The sequence below is a fragment of the Somniosus microcephalus genome, chromosome 9 (genome assembly GCF_052327205.1).
Source record: "Somniosus microcephalus isolate GS21.2 chromosome 9, FLI_Smic_1.0, whole genome shotgun sequence".
Classification (NCBI taxonomy): Eukaryota; Metazoa; Chordata; class Chondrichthyes; order Squaliformes; family Somniosidae; genus Somniosus; species Somniosus microcephalus.
Genome location: NC_140995.1, coordinates 180,485,272 through 180,510,094, shown reverse-complemented (window position 1 = coordinate 180,510,094; position 24,823 = coordinate 180,485,272). Strand labels below are relative to the sequence as shown.

Sequence of the window (24,823 nt, the reverse complement as noted above, 5' to 3'; positions counted from 1 at the left end):
CTGCCTCTACCACCCTTTCAGACAGTGAGTTCCAGACCCCCACTACTCTCTGGGAGAAAAATATTCTCCTCAACTCCCCTCTAATCCTTCTACCAATTACTTTAAATCTATAATGCCTGGATATTGACCCCTCTGCTAAGGGAAATAGATCCCTGTCCACGCTATCTCTGCCTCTCATAATTTTATACACCTCAATTAAGTCTCCCCTCAGCCTCCTCTGTTCCAAAGAAAACAATCCCAGCCTATTCAATCTTTCCTCATAGCTAAAATTCTCCAGTCCTGGCACCATCCTCCTAAATCTCCTCTGTACCCTCTCCAGTGCAATCACATCTCTCCTGTAATGCGGTGACTAGAACTGTATGCAGTACTCTTGCTGTGGCCTAACTAGTATTTTGTACAGTTCAAGCATAACCTCCCTGCTCTTATATTCTATGCCTTGGCTAATAAAGGAAAGTATCCCGTATGCCTTCTTAACCACCTTATCAACCTGTCTTGCTACCTTCAGGGATCTGTGACCATGTACTCCGAGGTCCCTCTGTTCCTCTACACTTCTCAGTATCTTACCATTTAATGGCCCAGTAATTCCTGTCGGGGGCTTGCCGCGCGTGCAAGCCCCCGATGTGCACTTACCCGGCGCGCCGACATCTGAAACCTGGCCCGCAGTGGATTTCCTGTAAGTGGCCCGGTTCTGATCTCGGCGCGCTGTGCTAACCTGACCCAGCGGCGTAGTTAGTGCGATGTGCCGGCTGGGATCAGGTGAGCACTGTTCAGCCAATCAGGGGAGGGGAAACTTCATTCATAAGTTTGATAGTAAAGACTGTCAAACTCATGAAAAGTACGGCACCCCAAAACACTACTTAAACTTTAAATAAAATTTTAAAAAGCATCCCAATAATTAAATTAACTATGAATAACTTTAAAAAACTATTTTAAACAATTAATCAAATTTTTGAAAAAAATAAATTTTTTAAAAATAGGGTCTAAAACTAAACTTACCTTACTGTAGATTCTTTAAAAATAATAAACCTGTGGAAATTTTTTTTCTAAATTGTACTAAAAGACCACTTAACTGTAAAACTAAGTACTTACTTGTGGTTTTTCAATGCGTAAAAACCGGAGCCCTTTACACATGCGCAAATCTGTAAAAATACAGGAAATCCAAGTCGCACGCGCTGCCCAATACCGCGCATGCGTTTAGCCTCTTAACCCCTTGGGTCAGAGGACAGGAAATGCCGGTTTTCAGCACATGCGTTGTGCATGCTGAAAACCGGCAATTCCTCCTGGCACACGCGTGAGTACCCTGTCCGTACTCACGCGTTGTGACAGGAATTACTGGGCCATTGTGTATTCCCTTGCCTTGTTAGTCCTCCCCAAATGCTATACCTTACACTTCTCTGGATTTAATTCCAGTTGCCACGTTTCTGCCCACCTGACCAGTCCATTGATATCTTCCTGCAGTCTGCAGCTTTCTTCCTCCAACCACACGGCCAATTTTTGTATCATCTGCAAATTTCTTAAACATGTCCCCTACATTGAAGTCTAAATCATTGAAATATACCACAAAAAGCAAGGGACCAAGTACTGAGCCCTGTGGAAGCCCACCGGAAACAGCCTTCCAGTCACAAAAACACCCGTTGACCATTACCCTTTGCTTCCTGCCACTGAGCCAATTTTGGATCCAACTTGTCACTTTCCCTTGGATCCTGTAGGCTTTTACTTTTCTGACCAGTCTGTCATGTGGGACCTTGTCAAAAGCCTTGCTAAAATCCATGTAGACTACGTTAAAAGTGCTATCCTTATCGACCCTACTTGTTACCTCCTCAAAAAATTCAATCAAGTTAGTCAGACACGACCTTCCGTTAACAAATCCATGCTGACTGTTCTTGATTAATCCATGCCTTTCTAAATGATGATTAATACTGTCCCTTAGAATTTTTTCCAATAATTTTTCCACCAGCAAGATTAGGCTGACTGTCCTGTAATTAATCGGTCTATCCCTTTCTCCCTTTTTAAACAATGGTACAACATTAGCAATCCTTCAGTCCTCTGGCACCACGCCTGTAGCCAGAGAGAATTGGAAAATGATGGTCAGAACCTCTGCTATTTCCTCCCTTGCTTCTCTTAACAGCTTGGGATACATTTCATCTGGACCTGGTGATTTATCTACTTTCAAAGATGCTAAACACCTTAATATTTCCTCTCTCACTATGTTTATCTCATCTAATATTTCACACTCCTCCTCCTTAACTACAATGTCTGCATCATCCCTCTCTTTTGTGAAGACAGATACAAAGTAGTCATTAGTGGGCAGAGATTTGGCAGATGGAATACAATACTGGAAAGTGTGAGGTTATGCACTTTGGCAGGAAAAATCGTAGAGCAAGTTATTATCTTAATGGCAAGAAACTGGAAAGTACTGAAGTACAAAGGGATCTGGGGGTCCTGGTGCACGAAACTCAAAAGGTTAGTATGCAGGTGCAGCAAGTGATTAAGAAGGCCAATGGAATGTTGGCTTTCATTGCTAGGGGGAAAGAATATAAAAATAGGGAGGTATTGCTTCAGTTGTACAAGGTATTGGTGAGACCGCACCTGGAATACTGCATACAGTTTTGGTGTCCATACTTAAGAAAAGACATACTTGCCCTCGAGTCAGTACAAAGAAGGTTCACTCGGTTAATCCTGGGGATGAGGGGATGGACATATGAGGAGAGGTTGAGTAGATTGGGACTCTACTCATTGGAGTTCAGAAGAATGAGAGGCGATCTTATTGAAACATATAAGATTGTGAAGGGGTTGGATCGGGTGGATGCGGGGAGGATGTTCCTGATGATGGGTGAAACTAGAACTAGGGGGCATAGTCTTCGAATAAGGGGCTGCTCTTTCAAAACTGAGATGAGGAGGAACTACTTCACTCAGAGGGTGGTAGGTCCATGGAATATGCTGCCCCAAAAAGCTGTAGAAGCTACATCATTACATAAATTTAAAACAGAAATAGACAGTTTCCTAGAAGTAAAGGGAATTAAGGGTTATGGGGAGCGGGCAGGAATTTGGACATGAGTCTAGGTTCGGATCGGTCATGGCCCTGTGGGTAGCGGAGCGGGCCCAGGGGCCGTGTAGCCTGATCCTGCTCCTATTTCGTGTGTCTAATTCTGTTAGATTCAGGAGATGGTTCTGTGATAGTAGATTGGCGGTTAGGATCAGATCAGCCATGATCTTATTGAATGGCGGAGCAGGCTCGAGGGGCCGATTGGCCTACTCCTGCTCCTATTTCTTATGTTCTTATGTAACCATACCCATGTCTTCCACCTCCACACAGGTTATCCTTTTGGTCTCTAATAGACACTATTCTTTCCTTTGTTAGCCTCTTGCTCTTTATGTGTTTATAAAACATCTTTGGGTTTTCCTTGATTTTACTTGCCAATATTTTTTCATGCCTTCTCTTTGCTTTAGTAATTTCCTTTTTAATTTCATCCCTGTACTTTTTATACTCCTCCAGGCTTTCTGCAGTATTTAGATCTCCGTACCTGACATAAGTTTCCCTTTTTTTGCCTTATCCTGCTCTGTATGCCCCTTGACATCCAGGGGGTTCTAGATTTGGGAGTCCCACCCTTTTTCTTTGTGGGAACATATTTGCTCTGAGCCCTCACTATCTCCTCCTTGAATGCCTCCCACTGCTATGACACTGATTTACCTTCAAGTAGATGTTTCCAGTCCACTTTTGCTAAATCACATCTCAGCTTAGTTAAATTGGCCTTTCCCCAATTGAGAACTTTTACTCCTGGCCTATCTTTGTCCTTTTCCATAACTATGCTAATATCTAATTGTGTATCTCTAAATGGTTGGTAAACGCTGTTATGTATCCTTCAGATCGGGATCTCTACATGCCTACTAAAGTTGAAAATCTCTGGGTAATTCGATTCCTGGTTGCTTGCTCCTCTGCCCCAAACAGCAACATGTTATTCGAGAGTATGGCACCAAAAATCCTCCACCCCTCTCTGATGGCAGACGTGCAGAGTATGGGTGCTCTTCACCCCACTGGCGTATCTGGGTCAGGGGATGGTCATCTCATTTACATGCTAGCGACAGGCACTCAGGTCACTTTGGGGGCGAGAGCCAGGAAAAACTGCATGGTCAGCTATTAGTGCCATAGCCAACAAGATTCTTATACAGCTGTCCCATCAACCCTCTTTACAAGGAGGACAAAAAGTATACTGGTATCGATATTTTTAGGAATGTCAAAGCCAGAATCCAAGCCTGAACTCCCAGGTAGGCTTCACTTCTATCACACAAAGGATCTAGACATCGGGTTCCTGGTGTCAGGATACTCTTCCCCCATTCATTCAGCTGCCGTTGCTTCTTCCCACCCCCCCCCCTTCCCCTTCCCCTTGCCCACCAAGCCAGACCTCTTCCAGGCTCCCCCCTGTGTTAACTCTCAACCCACAATTCTCTTTAGTTTCTTTCCCAGCTCCACTCATGCCCTCTCTGAGCTCATCTTGTCCCTTGACCTCCTGCTCCCTTGACCTCATTACCACTAAACTGCCAACCAGTCGCCTTCCCTTTCTAAACCCTATGCTAACTGACAATGTAAATGATTTCCTCCCCCCAGGTACTGTTCCCCTCCCTTTCAAAGCTGCCATCATCACCCGATCAAAAAAAACACCCTCAATTCCTTTGTCCTTGCAAACTACTGCCCCATCTCCAACCTCTCTTTGCTCTCAAGTCCTTGAACATGTTTTTGCATCTCAAATCTCACAACTCCCTGCTTGAATCTCTCCAATTAGGCTTCTGCCCCAGTCACAGCACCAAAACAGCACCTCCCCCTCCTCCTTGACCTTTGACTCGGTGCACCACACTATCCTCCTTCAACACCTATTAGTGGGACTGCCATCGCTTGGTTTCATTCTTACGTATATGATCATAGCCAAGTCGACTCCAGCAATGGCTTCTCATCCAGACCTACACCATTACCTCCACAGTCTCTCAAGGATCTATCCTGGACCACCTCGTCTTCCATTTTCTTCATGCAGCCCCTTGGCAACACCATCTTAAGATATGTGGAGGCACTTTTGAGATTACAGTATCCAGTTCATATGATGAGGAGATTTGATTGTTATAATCTCTTGAGTCATGCTGTTGTATGACTAGATACTGGATAGTAAACTTAAACACCTGATTGTAAGGGATGCAGGATTCACCTATGGGAGAGACTGGTGACACCCAAGAAAATATCTAGAGCAGACTTGAAATTTGTAACATTCCCTGACAAACTTTAAACAAGTATAAACATTGGGCATATGCTCACTCTGCTTTACATGTCACTGTGCAAATGGTATTTGGTAATATAGCCCACAATGGAGGGTCATAACAAACTCATGCAGACATTGGTCTCACCTGGTATTGCACTCATTTTGAAAATCTGGGTGGATAACCCAAAGTATTATTCCAGTAGGGGCTTTGCTCCTTACCCCTATCAGTTATAACCCTAATTTTGCATCTGCCTTGTAAGAGGGTAGTGTGGGAGATAGAGAAGGATATTTAGTTAATTTACTGTTGAATTCTGCAACATCTTCCTTTGTTAGATACAATGAATTAATAATACAGGGCATAGACAATGCTGATTTTTATTAATGTCTACTGTCTAGGATAGACAGGGACCAGAAAGGAACTGATTATCAAGCTCTTAAATTATATTAGAATAAAAATTAATGAGATTTTCTGCCCTTTCAGTCAATGGATGGCTAGCTCAGCTGCTGACTGCACCTTGGAGATGACCAGGAATCTGTGTGGGGATAGAGCCTTCACCACCACTAAAGTGTGTGTGAAGCCTGCTATCGGGTCCTCTGAAGCTGATTCCCTAGCCTCTCTGAACCAGAAATGAGAACCTCCTTTAAATTGGAGCTCAAGGTCTCAACAACAGCAAGGTGCAGTGTTGGCGTTCAAAACTGCATCAGTGCTGGGGACCATCTGTTCTGGGGGCTCCTCTGCAGGTCGCCCTAGAGTTGCTATTCACTCTAGGGTGCTCTGCAGATTTGTGAAACCCTCTTGTATGCCTACAGAAATGATGCAGCAGCAGCAGTGCTTCATGCTGTTCGCCATTCTATGTAGGGAGCTCTGAAGGTTCTTAAAAGGCTACATGAACTTCTGCTAGTTAATCAGTACAGCCCAATATGCAGCTCTTCATAAGATACGAATGTGTGGCTCCTGCAGCAGCTGCCCTTCTTGCCTAACCTGCTTACTACTAGTTTGCTGCAGTGGCCTCCATCTGCTCCTTTGTACTAGTGCTCAGTGCTTCACTGATGGTTCACTGACCCCCCCCCCCCTAATTGATTCCCCTGAAGTGGATATTCTTATGCTGGTGCTTACACTGTCTGGACTAGTGCTCATGTGATAGGACTGCCTCCTGCTTCTCCTTGGTGCCAGTTGTCATCTTGGGAGGGAGTGCTGCACTGTTGGAGGTGCCGTCTTTTGGATGAGCTTGGGGAGTGCAGCTATGATGCAGTGTATTTCTGCCTGTATTCGATTATTCATTTGAATTACTAACAGCAAACACAGGGTTAAGATCTGTTATTGCTAACTGCAAGCTGAAGGGAAGTGTACAGTCCATTGAGCCATCAAAAATGCTATAAAACAAGTACAACTCAATGCCCTTGCATTCAATCTGCATTAGCCTATTGAAACTACCCTTTGTTTCACTAGGAACTAGTCACAGATTTATTGATATATAAACATCTCTCCATTGTATGTGGTTGGGAACTCAGACAGGTTGCCTGAATAGGTATTGATTGGGGATGTTTATGAACCATCAGTGATTGTCAATAGGCTTGACAAGAAAGCCTGTCCCAAAACCTCACCCAAAGCTTATCCATGTGCCAACATTGTTCCTTTTAATATAACACTGAGGCACTCCATAGATTAGGATGACTAAAAATAACCTTTATTTTTCAATGATATTTTAGTACGTGTAGCAATTAAAAAAAAAAAATGTGAATCTTGCTCCATTTTGTATCTATTATAATAATGTGAGTTTAAATAATAACCCCTGGCATCATTTAAGTAAATGAGCATAACCAACCTGGTTCCAGAGCTCTCAGGGCGGTTGCATGGTTACTGTTATTGTTAACAGTATAAAATTTTGAAAAGGAAAAAATTGTTTACTGTTAAAAGTGTCAGCTGTGGCTCAGTGGGTAGCACACTCGCCTCTGAGTCAGAAGGTTGTGGGTTCAAGTCCCACTCCAGGGAATTGAGTACATAAATCAATGCTGACACTCCAGTGCTCTGCTGAGGGAGTGCTGCACTGTTGGAGGTGCCGTCTTTTGGATGAGACGTTAAACCGAGGCCCCATCTGCTCTCTCAGGTGGACGTAAAATATCTCATGGCACTATTTCGAAGAAGAGCAGGGGAGTTATACCTGGTGTCCTGGCCAATACTTATCCCTCAATCAACATAACAAAAAAACAGATGATCTGGCCATTGCTGTTTGTGGGAGCTTGTTGTGCGCAAATTGGCTGCTGTGTTTCCCACATTACAACAGTGACTACACTCAAAGTACTTCATTGGCTGTAAAGCGCTTTGAGACATCTGGTGGTTGTGAAAGGCGCTATATAAATGCAAGTCTTTATTACACTATTCTGAAAGAGGAGGCTAACATAGAATCATATAATCATATAGCACAGAAGGAGGCCATTTGACCCATCATACTGAAAGAGCTATCTAATTAGTCCCACTCCCTTGCTCTTTCCCCATAGCCATGCAATTTTTTCCTTTTCAAGATTTTATCCAATTCCCTTTTGAAAGTTATTATTGCATCTGCTTCCACCACCCTTTCAGGCAGTGCATTCCAGATCATAACAATTTCTCCTCATCTCCCCTCTGGTTCTTTTGCCAATTATTTTAAATCTGTGTCCTCTGTTTACTGATCCTCCTGCTAGTGGAAATAGTTTCTCCTTATTTACTCTATCAAAACCCTTCATAATGTTGGACATGTCTATTAAATCTCTCCTTAACCTTCTCTGCTCTAAGGAGAACAATCCCAGCTTCTATAGTCTTTCCACATAACTGAAATTACTCATCCCGGTACCATTTTGGTAAATCTCCTCTACCCTCTCTGAGACCTTGACATCCTTCCGAACGTGTGATGCCTAGAATTGAACACAGTACTGCAGCTGAGGCCTAATCAGTGATTTGTATAACGTCCTTTCTTTTGTACACTATGGGCAGGATTTTCATTGAGCCGTGGAGGCGGGATTAGCGGCGTGTGGGGGGTTAAAATCCTGAAATCGGGGGGCATGAACCCATCCCACCCCCAACCCGCCTCCATGCCAGTTTCAAAGGAGGCGGGTACCTGACCCGCACTGGGACCCGCCTCCCCGAGGCGGGAAGGGGATTAGTGCCAATTAGCTGCCTGTTAACAGGTAGTTAACAGGCAGTTTTTAGCCTAATCCCTATTTTCATTCTTGAAGTGTGGGATTCCCAACAGCTCCAAACCATGTACGATAGCAAAATACTGCAGATGTTGGAAATCCGAAATAACAACAGAAAATGCTGGAAAAACTCAGCAAGTCAGGCAACATCCGTGGAGAGAAATTTGAGTTGACGTTTCGGGTTTGACCCTTCTTCAAAACTGCCAAGTTAGCGAGGCGGGCTGAAGGGCTTGGAGGGGTCGAGATGTCCGGTGTTCAGGTGAGTGATGGGTGCATGAGTGCAGAGGTGAGTGTGTTTGGTGTGTTTAAAGAAGTTTTACTTACCTTTACAGCCTTCCTTCCTTCAGGTCTCGGGAGTCCCTCATCTCACCGGCACAGAAAGCAGAATGGCTGCGAGCTGTCAAAAGTTGCAGCATTCAGTTTTCTGTTCCGGAGAGATCTCTAAATCATCCTGAGAGGAAGGAATTAACTTAGAGTACAGATTGTCAGTGTTTGACAGCTTCAAACAGCTGTGAAACGCTGATATTTTATCTGTCAAAAGGTCTTGACAGATGAAATATTAATCTGTGACGTCACCTGTTGCCGGGTGGCCCTTAATTGGCCTGCTGAGCCCACTGGGCGAGTTCAACAAGGTCAATCAAGTCAAAATCACGTGGGTTGGCTAGAACTCGATGGAGGCGGGACTAAACCCCGAAAGTTGTAGTCCCGCCGCCTACCCGCCGCCTCAATGAAAATCCAGCCCTATGCCTCTATTCATAACACCGAATACCCCATATGCTTTTTTTAACAACCTACTCAACTTGTCTTGCCACCTTCAAACATTTGTGTATGTGAACCGCCAGGTCTCTCTGTTCCTGCACCCCCTTTTAAAATTGTACCATTTAGTTTATATTGCCTCTCCTTATTCTTCCAAAATGCATCACTTCACACTTCTCTGCGTTAAATTTCATCTGCCATGTGTCTGCCCATTTCACCAGTCTGTCCATGTCCTCTTGAAGTCTGTTACTATCCTCCTCACTGTTTACTACTTTTCCAAATTTTGTGTCATCTGCAAACATTTAAATGATGCCCCTATACCCATGCCCAAGTCATTAATATATATCGAAATGAGCAGTGGTCCTAATGCCGCCTCCTGGGGTACCCCACTGCATACTCCCCTCCAGTCTGAAAAACAAGCGTTCACCACTTCTCTCTGCTTTCTGCCTCTTAGCCAATTTCATATCCACACTGCCACTGCCCCTTTAATCCTGTGTGCTACAATTTTGCTGAGCATACATGCTCAGAACCCTGGAATGGCCAAAGGTCATTAAGACCATCCCTTAGGATACTGAATTATCATATGAACAGCCAACAGTGTCCAAAGCTAGTTGATGTATTGTAGCAGAAAAAATCTTTATCTCAAAGGGTTAACTTTGGCCTGTTTATGACTAGGTATTGGAGCGAGAGAGGTCTTGTTGACTAAAGGATGTCCAGGTGAAGAAAAAAAGTGTGTTATACGAGTTGAAGAATGCAGAGGGCCTGTGAGATGTGGCTGTGAGTATCTCCTATTATGAAGAACAAAAATAGTTTTGCAAATATAGTGGACCACCATTGCTAACATGGATATAATGCATGTTTTGTGTTTTCATAGTCTCTGTTCAAAGAAATTGTATGACATCCCTGAATAACTTTATTTAGTCCTCAGAAATACTTTTACAAAAGAGGTGGATGGGTATATTTTATTTCTAAATCTGACAATTTACCCCTTTTACTACAGCTGACAATTATACTTGTTCATAGGGTTACAAATTACATTGGCTTTTATTTTAAACAAGGTGCACCATTTAGTTTCAAGAAACATTTGTTTCACCTTTGAAATGTGTAAAGAAATATCACCAATAAATACCGTGGGAGGGGTCTCTTTGCGGTGGGATCTCTTTGCGGTGGGATGGGATTGCACCAACGGCTGTAATCCTGCCATAATTCCCAGCCATTTTCCTTGGTTGGGGGACAATTCAAAAGCAGGACAGGCTCCTGGTGGGATACCTGTATCCCCACCATTAGGTAGCTGGCCACTTTAGAATAGGAGAATCTGAATGGATTCACTGCTGCTGCTGCCAAAGAGGTTCCCAGCAAGTTAAAAAAGGCAGAAGAGGAAACAACGTTTTTCTCAGTTAAGACCGGGGCCAAAAAGATACGTCTTTGGGCTAATACGAAGGAAGAGGAGGCCACTGTTAAGCCCTCTCCTTCCATGCATTGACTTTGGGGTCTTACCTCCACTGCCCAGGGTCTACTGCCACCCTCCATCTGGCAGTCCCTTGGGACGGAGGGAACTGGGTGAAGGACCCGAGGCCCGCCACCCTGTTGGCATTTAGACATGGTGGGTGGGGAAGGGACAGCTGTCGCAGGTCCCAGTGGTGGGGGTGGGGGGTGGAGGGTTGATGGTGGGGGGGGTGGGAGGGGGGAGAGGACGATGGGGGAGGGTGGAGGAGGGAAATCGAGATCCGGGTGGGAATTCACCAGTAGGCCTTACCACCTGATTTTGTCCCCTTTTCCACCACTATCCCACTCAATTTCAGATGGGATAGTGTAGGAAAATCTCGCTCTAGACGTGGTTCAGTTTCCTCTTTTATGATAGGCCAGTGTTTTCCAATATAGAGTAAACCTAACAAGATATAATTTCCAGAATCAACATTTATAGCTATTTTTGGTCCTGTTTCCACCGCTGGGTCCAATGAGCTTTACACAGTTATTGCCATGATGCCCTTTACTTCGGCTTGTATTTTCTTTTGTACTCTCTAATGTATTCCACATGGAACCAGCACGTTATGCAGTTTCAAGTAGTGCAGTTTCTTAATGATCGTTCCATTTCCGATGACTGTTTTTTCCATTCTGGTAGATGCACTCCCCCAACACTTTAATTGCTCAGTTGGGAGCATGACCAACATCGACTATTGCAAAAACAGCCATGAAAAAAACGGATTGAAACTCTCTGTCATACTGTTACCCTCCTCCACTTTCTCGCCTTCCTCATCTTCAAAGTGGTTTACTTGTTCTTCAGTACTTCATGCCTGGAAAGTTTGTTTTTATTTCCCCTACTCCTTACTGTGATTTGCCAATCCAATATGTTCTTTATGCTCATTTAAAAAAAATGTCTTGCTTTACTTTTATGCACTTTCAGTCTTCCTTTCCAGTTTCCCTAATGTGTTGAATACATTTTTGTTTTTCTTTTAGCTTCCTTTTCCTTGACTATTTAATGACTGTGTTGAGCTTGAAATGTATTCGTTTCCAGTTTCTTTAGGGTATATATTTTGTTAATATCATCTCCAATATATCAAGTGCCTGCTCCTCATCTTCATCAAAGTGATGTTATTCTTTCTGCTGATGACACCATCCTTCACAGTGAAATTACCCCTCCACCCCCATCTAAAATACTAGAGGTAACTAAAGTAGATAGAGATGCAGGCCTTGAAAATGCTCAGGTCGTGATCTCACCATTTATACAGGGACTATGCCTGCCAGTGGCCTCCAGCACTGACCACACTGAAGTGAGAAGGATCCTTATCTGCAGGGCTGGTGGGCGCCCACACTGTACAGTGTTGTGTTGGTACCTTTCTACCTAGACACAATTTAGGACTCAGAACTCAGAGATTCAAACATGAAGTGCTTTATTGGAAGGAAAGGAAGTTCTGGAAAGTTCCGAACAAAGAGAGCGAAACTTAACCGAGAACACCCAACCATTTATCTCCTGTGACAGCGCCACCACAGGTGGGAGGAGAACACACAATACATAACATTTCCTCCCCTCTTAAATGAAAGGTCCACATTATTCCTCAACAGGTAAGTTACTTTCAATGCACTCAACGAACCTAGGGTAGAGGTAGACTGCCTCAAACCCTGACTTTACCCTGGGGTTTATTCTGCCCCAGTCTTGTGGGTAAGTCGCTAAGCCTACAGATCCAAGCGTCTTGGAGGCTGCCACTCCCTGACAGGATACCGGCGGTCATCGCTGGCTTCCACAGCAGTAGGCATTGACACAGGCCTGGATGGAGAAGGTGCCTGTGTCAGTTGAAAGTCAGGAGTTTGCACAGGTGGAACAGTCTCTTTGACTTCCTGTGTTGGAGAAGAGCACTGTGGCAAGGGATGCTGGTTTGTGGTATCATCCGGAAACAGTTCAGGCCAACCAGCCGTTGGAGCCTCTGTGGCTGTCTCTGCTCCTAGCAACAGTTGATCTGTGTGTCTTCTCCAGACGACGTCTTCAGCAGTCTCAACCGTGTAAGACACAGGGCCCGTCTGCGTGATCACTGTAGCAGGAACCCATTTCGGTCCAGTGTTGTAGTTTCGAGCTAGGACGTGCTCTCCCGGATGAAACCGTCTCTCCTTGGCTCTTTTCTCTCTCTTTTCAACTTGAGCTTGTTGTTGACGATGGACAACCTGCTCTGCCCTTGGAGGTATGAGTAAGTCAAAACTTGTCCGCAACTGCCTCTTCATCATGAGTGAAGCAGGGGAAGTTTTGGTTGTGGCATGCGGCTCGTTCCTGTAGGACAACAGGAAGCTGTTCAGACGTTGGTGGATTGAGCCCATACCTTGCGATGCCTTCAAGGCGTGCTTCAAAGTTTGCACGAACCTTTCTGCCTGGCCGTTAGTAGAGGGATGATAGGGCGCAGACCTGATGTGTTGGACACCATTCACATGCAGGAAGGTTGCAAACTCCTGTGATACAAATTGTGGACCGTTGTCACTTACGAGTTGTTCCGGTGAGCCATAACGGCTGAACATCTCACCAAGTTTCTCAATTGTTTTCTCTGCCGTGGTAGACCTCATCACAGCGACCTCCGGCCACTTGCTACGAGCGTCTACAACCACCATAAACATCTTCTCTTCGAAAGGACCGGCGAAGTCTACATGTACTCGCTGCCACACTTCTGCAGGCCAATCCCAGGGGTGTATGGTTGCCAGCTGTGGAACATTCCGGACCCTTTGACATGGGGAACATGTTTTGGCTTTCTCCTCAATATTCCCATCGAGACCTGGCCACCAGAAGTAGCTTCTTGCCATTTCCTTCATCCGAACCATCCCACTGTGGCCTGTATGAAGTTGTTGCAGTATAGGTTCCTCAGAGGTGGCGGAATGATGATACGGCGTCCCCAAAGAAGACAACCTGCCTGGACGGAGAGCTCATTTCTTTTTGAAACGTAAGGTTTCAAACTAGGAGAATCTCCTATAGCTCTCCCTCGAATGACATCGTCCATTACCTCAGACAGGACTGGATCGTTGCGGGTGTACCTTCGCACCTGAACTGCAGTGACAGGTGCTCCCTCCACTTGTCTAAAGTAGAAGATGTCTATCTGACGAGGCTCTGGGGGAGTAACAGGCAAGGGTAGCCTCGAGAGACCGTCTGCGTTGCCGTACAAGCCTGATTTGCGATATTTGATGTTGATGCGCTATCAATTACTCATAAAAGACTGAGAGTTAGAAGAGTAACTAAAGGCTTTTATTAACAACAGAATGGAGGTCTGCCTCGCGTGGTCGACCGGTCCATGATACTAAGGGCTGGGGAGCAGTCACCTTTATACTAGGACCTGTGGGAGGAGTCAGCCGAGGCATGTCCAGGCATGTACACAGTGGAATACAAACAGGACAAACAGGAATACAAACAGTGGTTTACCACATTCACCCCTTGTTTAAAATTGAGTCCGGCGGGGTGAAGTGTATTAAAAGTTAGTGTATTGGAGTCTCTCCGGAGGTCTTGTCTGCCGCTGTGATCTGCGTGGCGACGGCAGGGGTAGTGAAGTTTCCGGCGTCGAGTCCAGCGTAGGCTGTGGCACAGGCGTGTCGTCCTCGTAGATGTCGAGCGGGTCGCGGGGCCCAGGCCTGCCGTCTGCTGGGGCTGGATATCGGATCGTGGGGGGGGGTGGTAGTGGGTAGTGGGTTACTGCGGCCCCCGAGGGTGCAAGGTCTCTTATGGAGACTGTGTCCTCCCGCCCGTCCGGGTATGCGATGTAAGCATACTGGGGGTTGGTGTGGAGGAGGTCGACCCTCTCGACCAGGGGGTCCGTTTTATGGGTCCTCACGTGTCTTCTCAGTAGGACCGGCCCTGGGGACGTCAGCCATGGCGGTAGCGATGTCCCCGATGTGGACTTCCTTGGGAAGACAAACATTTTCTCATGAGGGGTGGCGTTAGTGGCAGTGCAGAGCAGTGACCGAATAGAGTGGAGCGCATCGGGGAGCACATCCTGCCAGCGGGAGGTTGGAAGGCCCCTAGACTTTAAGGCTAGCAGGACGGCCTTCCAAACTGTCGCATTTTCTCTTTCCACCTGTCCGTTCCCCCGGGGGTTGTAACTGGTGGTCCTGCTTGTGGCAATACCCCTAGTTAGCAGGTACTGACGGAGTTCGTCGCTCATAAACGATGAGCCCCGGTCGCTATGGATATAGCTGGGGAAGCCGAACAGGGTGAAGAGGTTGTTCAGACATTTAATGACCGTGGCACTGGTCATGTCCGGGCAGGGGAAGGCGAACGGGAAACGGGAGTACTCATCAATAATATTGAGGAAGTACACATTGCGGTCGGAGGAGGGGAGAGGCCCCTTAAAATCGACGCTCAGGCGCTCGAAGGGGCGAGTGGCTTTTATCAGGTGGGCCCTGTCTGGTCTATAAAAGTGCGGTTTGCACTCAGCGCAGACTTGGCAGTTCCTGGTCATGGTCCTGACCTCCTCAATAGAGTAAGGCAGGTTGCGGGCCTTGATGAAGTGGAAGAACCTGGTGACCCCCGGGTGGCAGAGGTCATTGTGGAGGGCCTGCAGTCTATCGATCTGCGCGCTGGCGCAGGTGCCACGCGATAGCGCATCCGGGGGTTCATTTAGCTTCCCGGGCCGGTACAAGATCTCGTAGTTGTAGGTGGAAAGTTCGATTCTCCACCTCAAGATCTTGTCATTTTTGATTTTGCCCCTCTGCTTGTTGTTAAACATAAAAGCAACTGAACGCTGGTCAGTGAGCAGGGTAAATCGTTTTCCGGCCAGGTAGTGCCTCCAATGACGCACAGCCTCCACAATCGCCTGGGCCTCCTTCTCAACAGCGGAGTGTCTGGGCTCCGGGCCTTGGAGGGTTCGTGAAAAGAAGGCCACGGGTCTCCCCGCCTGATTGAGGGTAGCGGCCAGGGCAAAGTCAGACGCGTCGCTTTCCACCTGGAAGGGGATGGATTCGTCCACTGCGTGCATGGTGGCTTTGGCAATGTCCTCCTTGATACGGTGGAAGGCTAAGCGGGCCTCTGCCGTCAAGGGAAAAGAGGTGGACTTGATCAGCGGACGGGCCTTGTCCGCATAGTAGGGGACCCACTGGGCGTAATAGGAGAAAAACCCTAGGCACCTCTTCAGGGCCTTGAGGCAGTGGGGCAGTGGAAGTTCCATAAGGGGACGCATCCGGTCGGGGTCGGGGCCGATGACTCCGTGTTCCACAACACAGCCAAGGATGGCGAGGCGGTTTGTGCGGAATATGCACTTCTCCTTGTTATATGTCAGGTTTAGGAGTTGGGCGGTGCGGAGGAATTTTTCGAGGTTTGCGTCATGGTCCTGCAAGTCACGGCCGCAGATGGTCACATTGTCCAGATATGGGAAAGTGGCCTGCAACGCATTTTGATCTACCATCCGGTCCATCTCCCTTTGGAAGACGGAGACCCCGTTGGTGACGCCAAAGGGAACCCTAAGGAAGTGATAGAGGCGGCCGTTTGCCTCAAAGGCAGTGTACTGGCGGTCCTCAGGGCGGATGGGGAGCTGGTGGTACGCTGATTTCAGGTCAATGGTCGAGAAGACGCGGTACTGCGCGATCTGGTTGACCATATCAGCTATACGGGGGAGTGGGTAGGCGTCCAGCAGGGTGTAGCGATTTATTGTCTGGCTGTAGTCGATGACCAGGCGCTGCTTCTCGCCGGTCTTAACGACCACAACCTGGGCTCGCCAGGGGCTGGTGCTGCCCTCAATAATCCCTTCTTTCAGGAGCCGCTCCACTTCGGTTTTAATGAAAACCCTGTCCCCGGCACTGTATCGCCTGCTCTTTGTGGCGATGGGCTTACAGTCGGGGGTGAGGTTAGCAAACAGTTGGGGGGGGGTGACTCTGAGTGTGGAGAGGTTGCACCTGGTGCGCGGCGGGCAGTTTGGAAGCTGCTGGCTGCGGACTGTGAGTGGGGGTAGGGGTCCACCGTACGCCATCGTAACACTTTTAAGGTGGCACTGAAAATCTAACCCCAGCAGGACGGCAGCGCAGGGGTCAGGCAGGACCAGAAGTTTAAAATGATCGTACACGGTCCCGTCTACTACGAGTGTCACCACGCAGTAGCCGCCGATGTCCGCCGACTGGGACTCGGAGGCCATAGAAATCCGCTGTTGCGCAGGCAGGACTGGGAGAGAGCAACGCCGCACCGTGTCGGGGTGGATGAAGCTCTCCGTGCTCCCAGAGTCAAAAAGGCAGATTGTACCGTGACCATTTACCTTAATGTCCATTGTGGAACTGGCCAGTTGGTGCGGTCTCGCTTGGTCCAGTGTAACGGATGCCAGCGTAGGGGTCGGTGTGTCGCTGCGGGTATCAGATGAGGCGGTGTCGGGGGCCTGCTGCGTCCCGGCTGTCGTCCAAGATGGCGGCGTCCATGATCCCCATGTGGCTGGAGGCGTCCAAAATGGCTGCTGTACCGGTGATTCGCACATGGCCGGGGAGGTCCAAGATGGCGGCCCGCATGGCCCACACGCGGCGCTGCTGGGGTTCGGGGTGGCTTTGGCCCTGCAGACGTTAGCGTAGTGTCCCTTCTTCCCGCAGCCCGAGCAGATCGCGTTTTTCGCCGGGCAGCGCGCTCTGGGGTGTTTTGCCTGGCCACAGAAGTAGCATTTCTGGCCTTGGGGCACTGCTGTCTGGCCTTGGGACACTGCTGCGGTAGTTGGGCCGTTGTTGGGTGTGGCTGGGGTGGCACGGCGCTATGAGGCGGTCCTACCGTGTCCCAGGCTGTCATTCCCCGCGGTGTCCACGGTGCAGAGGAGTAGGCATCCATGCCCTGGTAGGCTGCATCCAACGATAGTGCGAGTTCAGAGGCCTTGTTGAGGTCGAGGTTACTCTGCTCCAACAGTCGCTGTCGGGTGTAATTGGATCTGTGGCCCGCTACAAAAGCGTCCCGGATAAGTTCCTCTGTGTACACGGCGGCCTTTACATCCTTACAACCACAGGCCCGGCCAAGCACAGACAGTGCCTGAAGGTATTCCACGGTCGATTCCCCAGGTTGTTGTTTACGACTCCCCAGGAGGTGCCTGGCGTACACTTCGTTCACTGGGCGCGTGTACTGGTCCTTGAGGAGCTTGATAGCGTCCGCGTACGAGGTCGCGTCTTGGATGACCGAGTACACTCGGTGGTTCACTTTGGAGGTCAGGACATCCAGTTTGTCCTCGTCCGATTTGATTGCTTCGGAGGCGGTCAGGAATTTTTCGAAACACTTAAGCCAGTGAGTAAACTTGGTGGATGAGTCCGCCTCCCGATGATCTAAGTCCAGGCATGCTGGTGTGAGGATCTTCTCCATTATAAAGATTTTGTTAATAAAATTGATGCGCTATCAATTACTCATAAAAGACTGAGAGTTAGAAGAGTAACTAAAGGCTTTTATTAACAACAGAATGGAGGTCTGCCTCGCGTGGTCGACCGGTCCATGATACTAAGGGCTGGGGAGCAGTCACCTTTATACTAGGACCTGTGGGAGGAGTCAGCCGAGGCATGTCCAGGCATGTACACAGTGGAATACAAACAGGACAAACAGGAATACAAACAGTGGTTTACCACAGATGTCGTATGTGTGTCCTGACAATACCTTTGCATCCTGCTTGCAGCGAGAGACGGAATTCCGGTGTGGGGCCCGAAGATTGAAGTCAATGCACGGTGGTCCATCAGGGGTGTGAACCTTCTCCCAAACAGGTACTGATGAAATTTTCGAATTCCAAAAACGATTCCCAAGGCCTCGCGCTCGATCTGCGCATAGTTACTCTCTGCCTTGTTCAAGGTGCGTGATGCGAAGGCGATAGGTTTCTCTTCACCCGAAGGCATGATGTGGGATATGACTGCTCCCACACCATATGGTGATGCATCACATGCTAGCTGCATGGGTAGCTTTGGGCCGAAGTGTGTCAGGACCTCCGATTTCAGCAATGCTTTCTTTGCTTGGGCGAAAGCTTCGTTGCACAGTTCAGTCCATTTCCATGTTTTGCCTTGACATAGCAACTGATGTAACGGCTTCAGCAATGTTGCTAAGTCTGGAATAAACTTCCCATAGTAGTTAAGTAGCCCCAGAAATGAACGTAACTGGCTCACATTCTGGGGTGCTGGGGCCTCCACGATCGCCTTGACCTTTAACGGCGTCTTATGCAGGCCAGTAGCGTCAATCACATGCCCCAGGTACTCAACTGAAGACTGAAAGAATTCACATTTGTCTTTACGAACTCTGAGTCCGTACTCTTTCAGTCGTTGTAGTGTCGCATCCAAGTTCAGAAGATGATCCTCATTTGTCCCAGTGACAAGGATGTCGTCCAGGTAGCACTGGACTCCTGGCAGTCCACTCAAAATCTGATCCATTGCCCTTTGGAATAGAGCAGGGGCCGACGTAATTCCAAACGTAAGTCGGCAGTACGGGTATAGCCCCTTGTGTGTCACAATTGTCAGCAACTCCTTTGATTTGTCATCGACATGCATTTGTAGATAAGCCTGGCATAAGTCTATTTTGCTGAACTTTTGCCCTCCGGCCAGGCCCGTAAAAAGATCCTCAATGAGGGGAAGAGGGTACTGTTCCGCAGACAGCACCGGGTTAATAGTCACTTTAAAATCCCCGCAGATTCGAACAGATCCATCCTTTTTCAGGACAGGAACAATGGGTGTGGCCCATTTGCTCACACACTCAGGCTCCAGGACTCCATTCTCGACTAAGGCCTCCAAGTTAGCCTCAACTTTTGGCCTAATTGCATAGGGTACAGGTCGGGATTTGTGAAACTTCGGCTTGCTGTCAGGTTTAATGTCCAGTCTCACGCGGATCTTTTTCATGCTCCCAAGTTCCCCATTGAAGAGTTCTGCATGTTTGTTTAACACTGCAGTCAGACCTGACTCCCCTTTTGACATCATGCGGACTGCAGGCCTGTCCAGCGTGATTTTCTTTAGCCACGCACGTCCCAGTAGCGATGGGTAATTTCCCTTTACCACATATAGTGGCAGTTTTGCAGTCTGTCCGTTCAATTTAACTGTCGCCTCAATGACGCCTCTCATGGCCACAGGTTCACTGGTATACGTCTTTAGCACACTGTTTGTTGGCTGAAGGGTAAGATGCTTTAGCATTTTGTTGTAGACAGTGTCTGAAACAAGGGACACAGCCGCGCCTGTGTCCACCTCCATCCGCACTGATTGTCCCTCCACCAGTGGTGACACCCAGTAGCCATTTGAATCACCTGCAACCGTCAGTATGTGCACCTCTTCCTCCTCAGAGGTGTCGCTCCCCTCTGTTTTGCTTGTTCCATCATACTGCACTGAATGAACACTCTTTTTCCTCTCTTGTCCAAATACAGACATTTTGCTTCCATGCTTCCCAGCTCTGTCTGTTCTTTTTTTACCTCTACAGGTGCGTTCAATGTGACCCTTTTTGCCACAATTTCGGCATTCCAGCTCCGTACACCAGCAGTCATTAGCATGATGGCCCGTTTTCCCACAACGGTAACATGTGCTGTTCCGCGCACCTTTAGGCTCAGACGACACCTTGTGAACTCTCCCTGTTGAACTCAACTGGTGAGCCTCCTTTTCCGTCATCTCCATGGAGACACTAACTTCAATGGCCTTTTCAAGAGTAAGGTTGTCCTCAGTAAGAAGGCGCTTCTGTGTGGCTGGATTTTGCAGACCACACACGAGTCTGTCTCTAATGGTGTCCTTCAGCACCTCCTTGAACTCGCAGTGTTCTGATAACCTTTTTAAAGCAGCAATAAACATCGTCACTGATTCCTCCTCCTCTTGATTCCGTTTGTGAAATCGAAATCTCTCAGCAATAACCAGAGGTTTTGGTGAAAAATGTGCTCCAAGAATTTCCACTAGTTGGTTATATGTTTTAGTTCCTGGCTTATCTGGTTGCACGAGGCTGCGAAGTAAATTGAATGTCTTTAGCCCAATTACACTCAAAAAGGTAGGCACGACCTTTTCATTTGCCACTGCATTTGCCAATACAAAATAGTCAAAACGTTCCGTATAAGCGCTCCATTGCTCCACATTTTCATCAAAATCACCGATGTTTCCTAATATAGCAGCCATCTCACGTTTCAAATTAAATTTTCTGTTTACTCACTGCACCCGTAACGTACACAGATTCATCCGTTCCTCGTTGCCACTTGTTGTGTCGGTACCTTTCTACCTAGACACAATTTAGGACTCAGAACTCAGAGATTCAAACATGAAGTGCTTTATTGGAAGGAAAGGAAGCTCTGGAAAGTTCCGAACAAAGAGAGCTAAACTTAACCGAGAACACCCAACCATTTATCTCCTGTGACAGCGCCACCACAGGTGGGAGGAGAACACACAATATATAACAGACAGCGGCTGGAGTTACAGCAGGAATCTGCTGGAACAACTGAGCAAATTCAGCACCAAGGAATCCAAGCTCCCTTCCTCAGCTCATTTACCGCTTCCAAGCTAAAATATCTCTTGAGTGTCTGCCAGCCCCAATTACTGTGCCCTCTTCGACCCCCTTTGCGGCTGATATAATTTCTCTTTTTTTTTTAAAAAAAGCATCTCATTATTAGGGAGCCAGACTGCTTTGTGACATGAAGCCCTGCTCTGACCCCCGTGGGAGCCAGTAATGCCCTTTTAGAGGCTGGTACACCTTATCTCGCTAGGCATACCACCCTCCACTGCTGGATACCACTGTGGTTGGGGAAGTGGGAACTGTCAGCATCGGGAGTCCCCGCTGCCAGCTCTGCCTCCTTTATGCTGTGTCACTGGCTTAGTAGGCCTTACACCTAACAAGGTCTAGTGGGAAACCCCAGCATAGGCCACATCATGGCTTGTTTCTGGGCTGTTCCACTGGACAGCTGCTGGAGTTACAGCAGGAATCTGCTGGAACAACTGAGCAAATTCAGCACCAAGGAATCCAAGCTCCCTTCCTCAGCTCATTTACCGCTTCCAAGCTAAAATAAGGCTGGAAGAGTTGGTGGAAAAGTGAGAATTTTCAAGGAGGTTTAGCTCTCTTTGTCACAAGCCACAACTTCAGCCTAAAGCTGGATGGAATGTTGTGGGCTTGTTTGGCAAACTGTAGAAAATAAAAACATCTCTTACTCCGGAACTAAGCGCAGTCCAAAGCCTTTAAACCCCGTGAACCGGATGATGGTGGCCAGAGTCTAAACTCTGGAGTAATGCAGAGATGCAGCCAGCTGTCAGTACTTTCCAAGATTATTACCAGAACACCACCATCAAAAGTTGCTAGTCTTTCAGCCAAACTGTTGTATTTACTGTGAGAAACACAACAGCTGCTGCAGCTGCACGTCAGTATGTCCAAGTAGTGACATGGAATAACAGGAGCACTGCTTCTCTTGCCTGTGCAGCTGTCTTTTATGCGGAAGCTCAAATCCAGTGTTGACCATTTGCTGAACCAGGGTTGCTGGTGAAGGGGCTTGTGCATTTGGGACCCCAATGCAAATTTCTCAGCTCTTTCGGTGCTTTAGCGATTGCTAGGGTCGATTTTGTGCTTATTACAATTGTTTTCAACTGTATTGTCACCTAATATGTAAATATCATTTTATAAAGTATAATTTTTTCTCTGGTCCTTTTTTAAATTCTGAAAAAGAGAACATTCTTGCATTAGCTCCATGAACTTATCCATGCCTTTTTGGTAGATCCCTAACCACTCCATTTTAATTGGAAATAGCTAAACAGATCAAAGTCTGAGGTTTAATTTCCAGTTCATGCTTCTAGCTGACTTCAGCCAGGATGGCAGTAAGGATGGTATAATTAGTCTCCGTGCCCTGGATTAAGGAGGGAGAAAAACATAGTCAGGGTTTCTGCTCCTGAGCACTATCCATGACTCCCGCTAGAAAGTGTAAATGTAGACATAGGGGCCCTGCTATTCCTTCCAGGCATGCCTAGGAAATGCACAGTTCCCAGGGTGTATGGAGAGGAAAAAGGGACTGAGATATTTTATGTTCCCCTAGGATTTCTGGGGCTTTCCAAAAAGGCAGACTTGGGCCTGTGCCTACAATAGATGCAAGACTTTGGGAGGAACAACATGAAGAAGCAGTATAATCTAAATGGGACTATTTTGAGGGGGATGCAAGAGCAGCGGGACCTGGGGGTGCATATTCACAAATCTTTCAAAGTGTCGCGGCAAGTTGATAAGATGGCCAAGAAAGCGTATGGGATACTTGGCTTTATAAATAGGGGCAATGTGTACAAAAGCAATGAAGTCATGCTAAATCTTTACAAATCACTGGTTAGGCTTCAGCTGGGGTATTGTGTACAATTCTGGGCACCACACTTTAGAAGGATGTCAAGACCTTGGAGAGGATACAGAGGAGCAATACCAGGGATGTGGGGCTTCAGTTATGGAGTGATTGGAGAAGCTGGGATTGTTCTCCTTAGAGCAGGGAAGGTTAAGAGGAGATTTAATAGAGGTATTCAAAATTATGAGGGGGTTTTGATAGAGCAAGCAGGGAGAAACTGTTTCCTCCGGTGAGTGGATCGGTAACCACAGATTTAAAATAGTTGGCAAAAGAACTAGAGGGGAAATTAGAAGAAATTTTTTCACATAGAAGGTTGTTAAGATCTAGAATGCACTACCTGAAAGAATGATTGAATCAGATTTCATAGGAACTTTCAAAAGGCAATTGGACATGAACTTGAAGAGGACTAATTTGCAGGGTTATGGGGGAAAAAGCTGGGGTGTGGGACTAAATCGGACAGCTCTTTCAAAGAGCCAGCACAGGCACGTTGGGCCGAATTGCCTCCATCTGTGCTGTAAGATTCAATGGGGGATAAATTTGGTACCTAAGCACTTCCCGTTAGTGGCATTAGTGCCGGGGTGAGGCAAATCCAACAGCACATGCCAAACCCCGCCCCCCTGCAGCGCCGGCGCTAACAGTTATTGCCGGAAGCCTCAATGCCAGGTGGATCATAACGTCAGTGAGTGTGCAACGCTCACTGAGCACCCGATCTGTGAAATTGATTGTCGCCACCTACCTTAGCATCTGGAGTAAACAGCAACAAGGAGAGCTGGCGTGAAGCATCAGGAAGCCAGGGCTCCAGGGACATTATATAAAGTGATCATCAGTAATGACTCGCAGCTGTCAGGTTCGTGAAGTTTCAGAGGTTTCTTGTCAGTTTCACATAGTCCAACAGTTTAATTCAGTAATTTCAAGGTTATTTTGTATGAGGAGTGTTGTGGCAACTAAAAAGTAGCTACATTTATTCTTTAAAAAAATCTAACTGCTACACTTGGTTACATTAATGGGGGCTGTATTGGCAGTCAACCTCGCCCTCCAGGATCTACGGCGGAGGGAGCAGAGGCAGCGAGAAAGACTGGAACATGTGCCCAGAGGGAGGAGGAGGGCTCTCAACAGGAGGCCTTACCCTCCGAGGGTATTCCGAGAGCACTCCTCCTACCTCCAATTAAGCGGGGAGCAGTGTATTAGAAGGCTCCACTTCACCAAGGAGGTGGTCACAGAACTCTGCCATCTCCTGCAATCAGACCTCCAGCCTTAGTTCAGGGTGACCACGGCTCTCACAGTAGCAGTCAAGGTCACCATCGCACTTAATTTCTTCACCTGCAGATCCTTCCAGTCTGCAACAGGAGACATAGCTAACATTTTGCAGTTCGCTGTCCATCGCTGCATCCGGGAGGTCACAGAGGCTCTCTACAGTAGGAGAAGGGACTGCATTTCCTTTCACATTATCAGAGAGAAGCAGGACGAGCATGCATGTGTCTTTGCCAGGATAGCGGGATTCCCCATGGTGCAGGGCGCCATTGACTGCATCCACGTGGCTTTGCGGCCACCGCATAACAATCCTGAGATCTTCTGTAATCGCAAAGGCTACCACTCACTTAATGTGCGGTTGGTGTGCGACCACAGACAGCGAATCCTCAATGTCAATGCCCGCTATCCTGGCAGCAGCCACGATGCTTTCATTCTGCGTCAGACCAGTGCGTCAGCACTCTTCCAATCACCACGTCAAGCTCGCGGCTGGCTGCTCGTAGACAAGGGCTATCCGCTCTCCACCTGGCTCATGACTCCCCTCCTCAACCCCAACACTCCTGCCCAGCACTCATATAAAGAGAGCCATGTTGCCACCAGGAACATCATTGAGCAGACCATCGGCTTGCTGAAGCAATGGTTCCGCTGCCTTGACTGCTCGGGAGGAGCCCTCCAGTACTCGGCTGAGCGGGT

At 47.6% G+C, this 24,823-nt stretch overlaps 1 protein-coding gene across 1 annotated transcript in view; it reads left to right on the top strand.

The window, feature by feature from the left end:
* The window catches only part of LOC147112884 (uncharacterized), a 333,934-nt gene that overhangs the window by 5,544 nt on the left and 303,567 nt on the right, over positions 1-24,823 (top strand). The window contains exon 4 of the mRNA XM_085998230.1: positions 9,852-9,953. Within this exon, the coding sequence (XP_085854356.1) occupies positions 9,852-9,953 (102 nt within the window). The remainder of the gene's footprint in view (positions 1-9,851; positions 9,954-24,823) is intronic.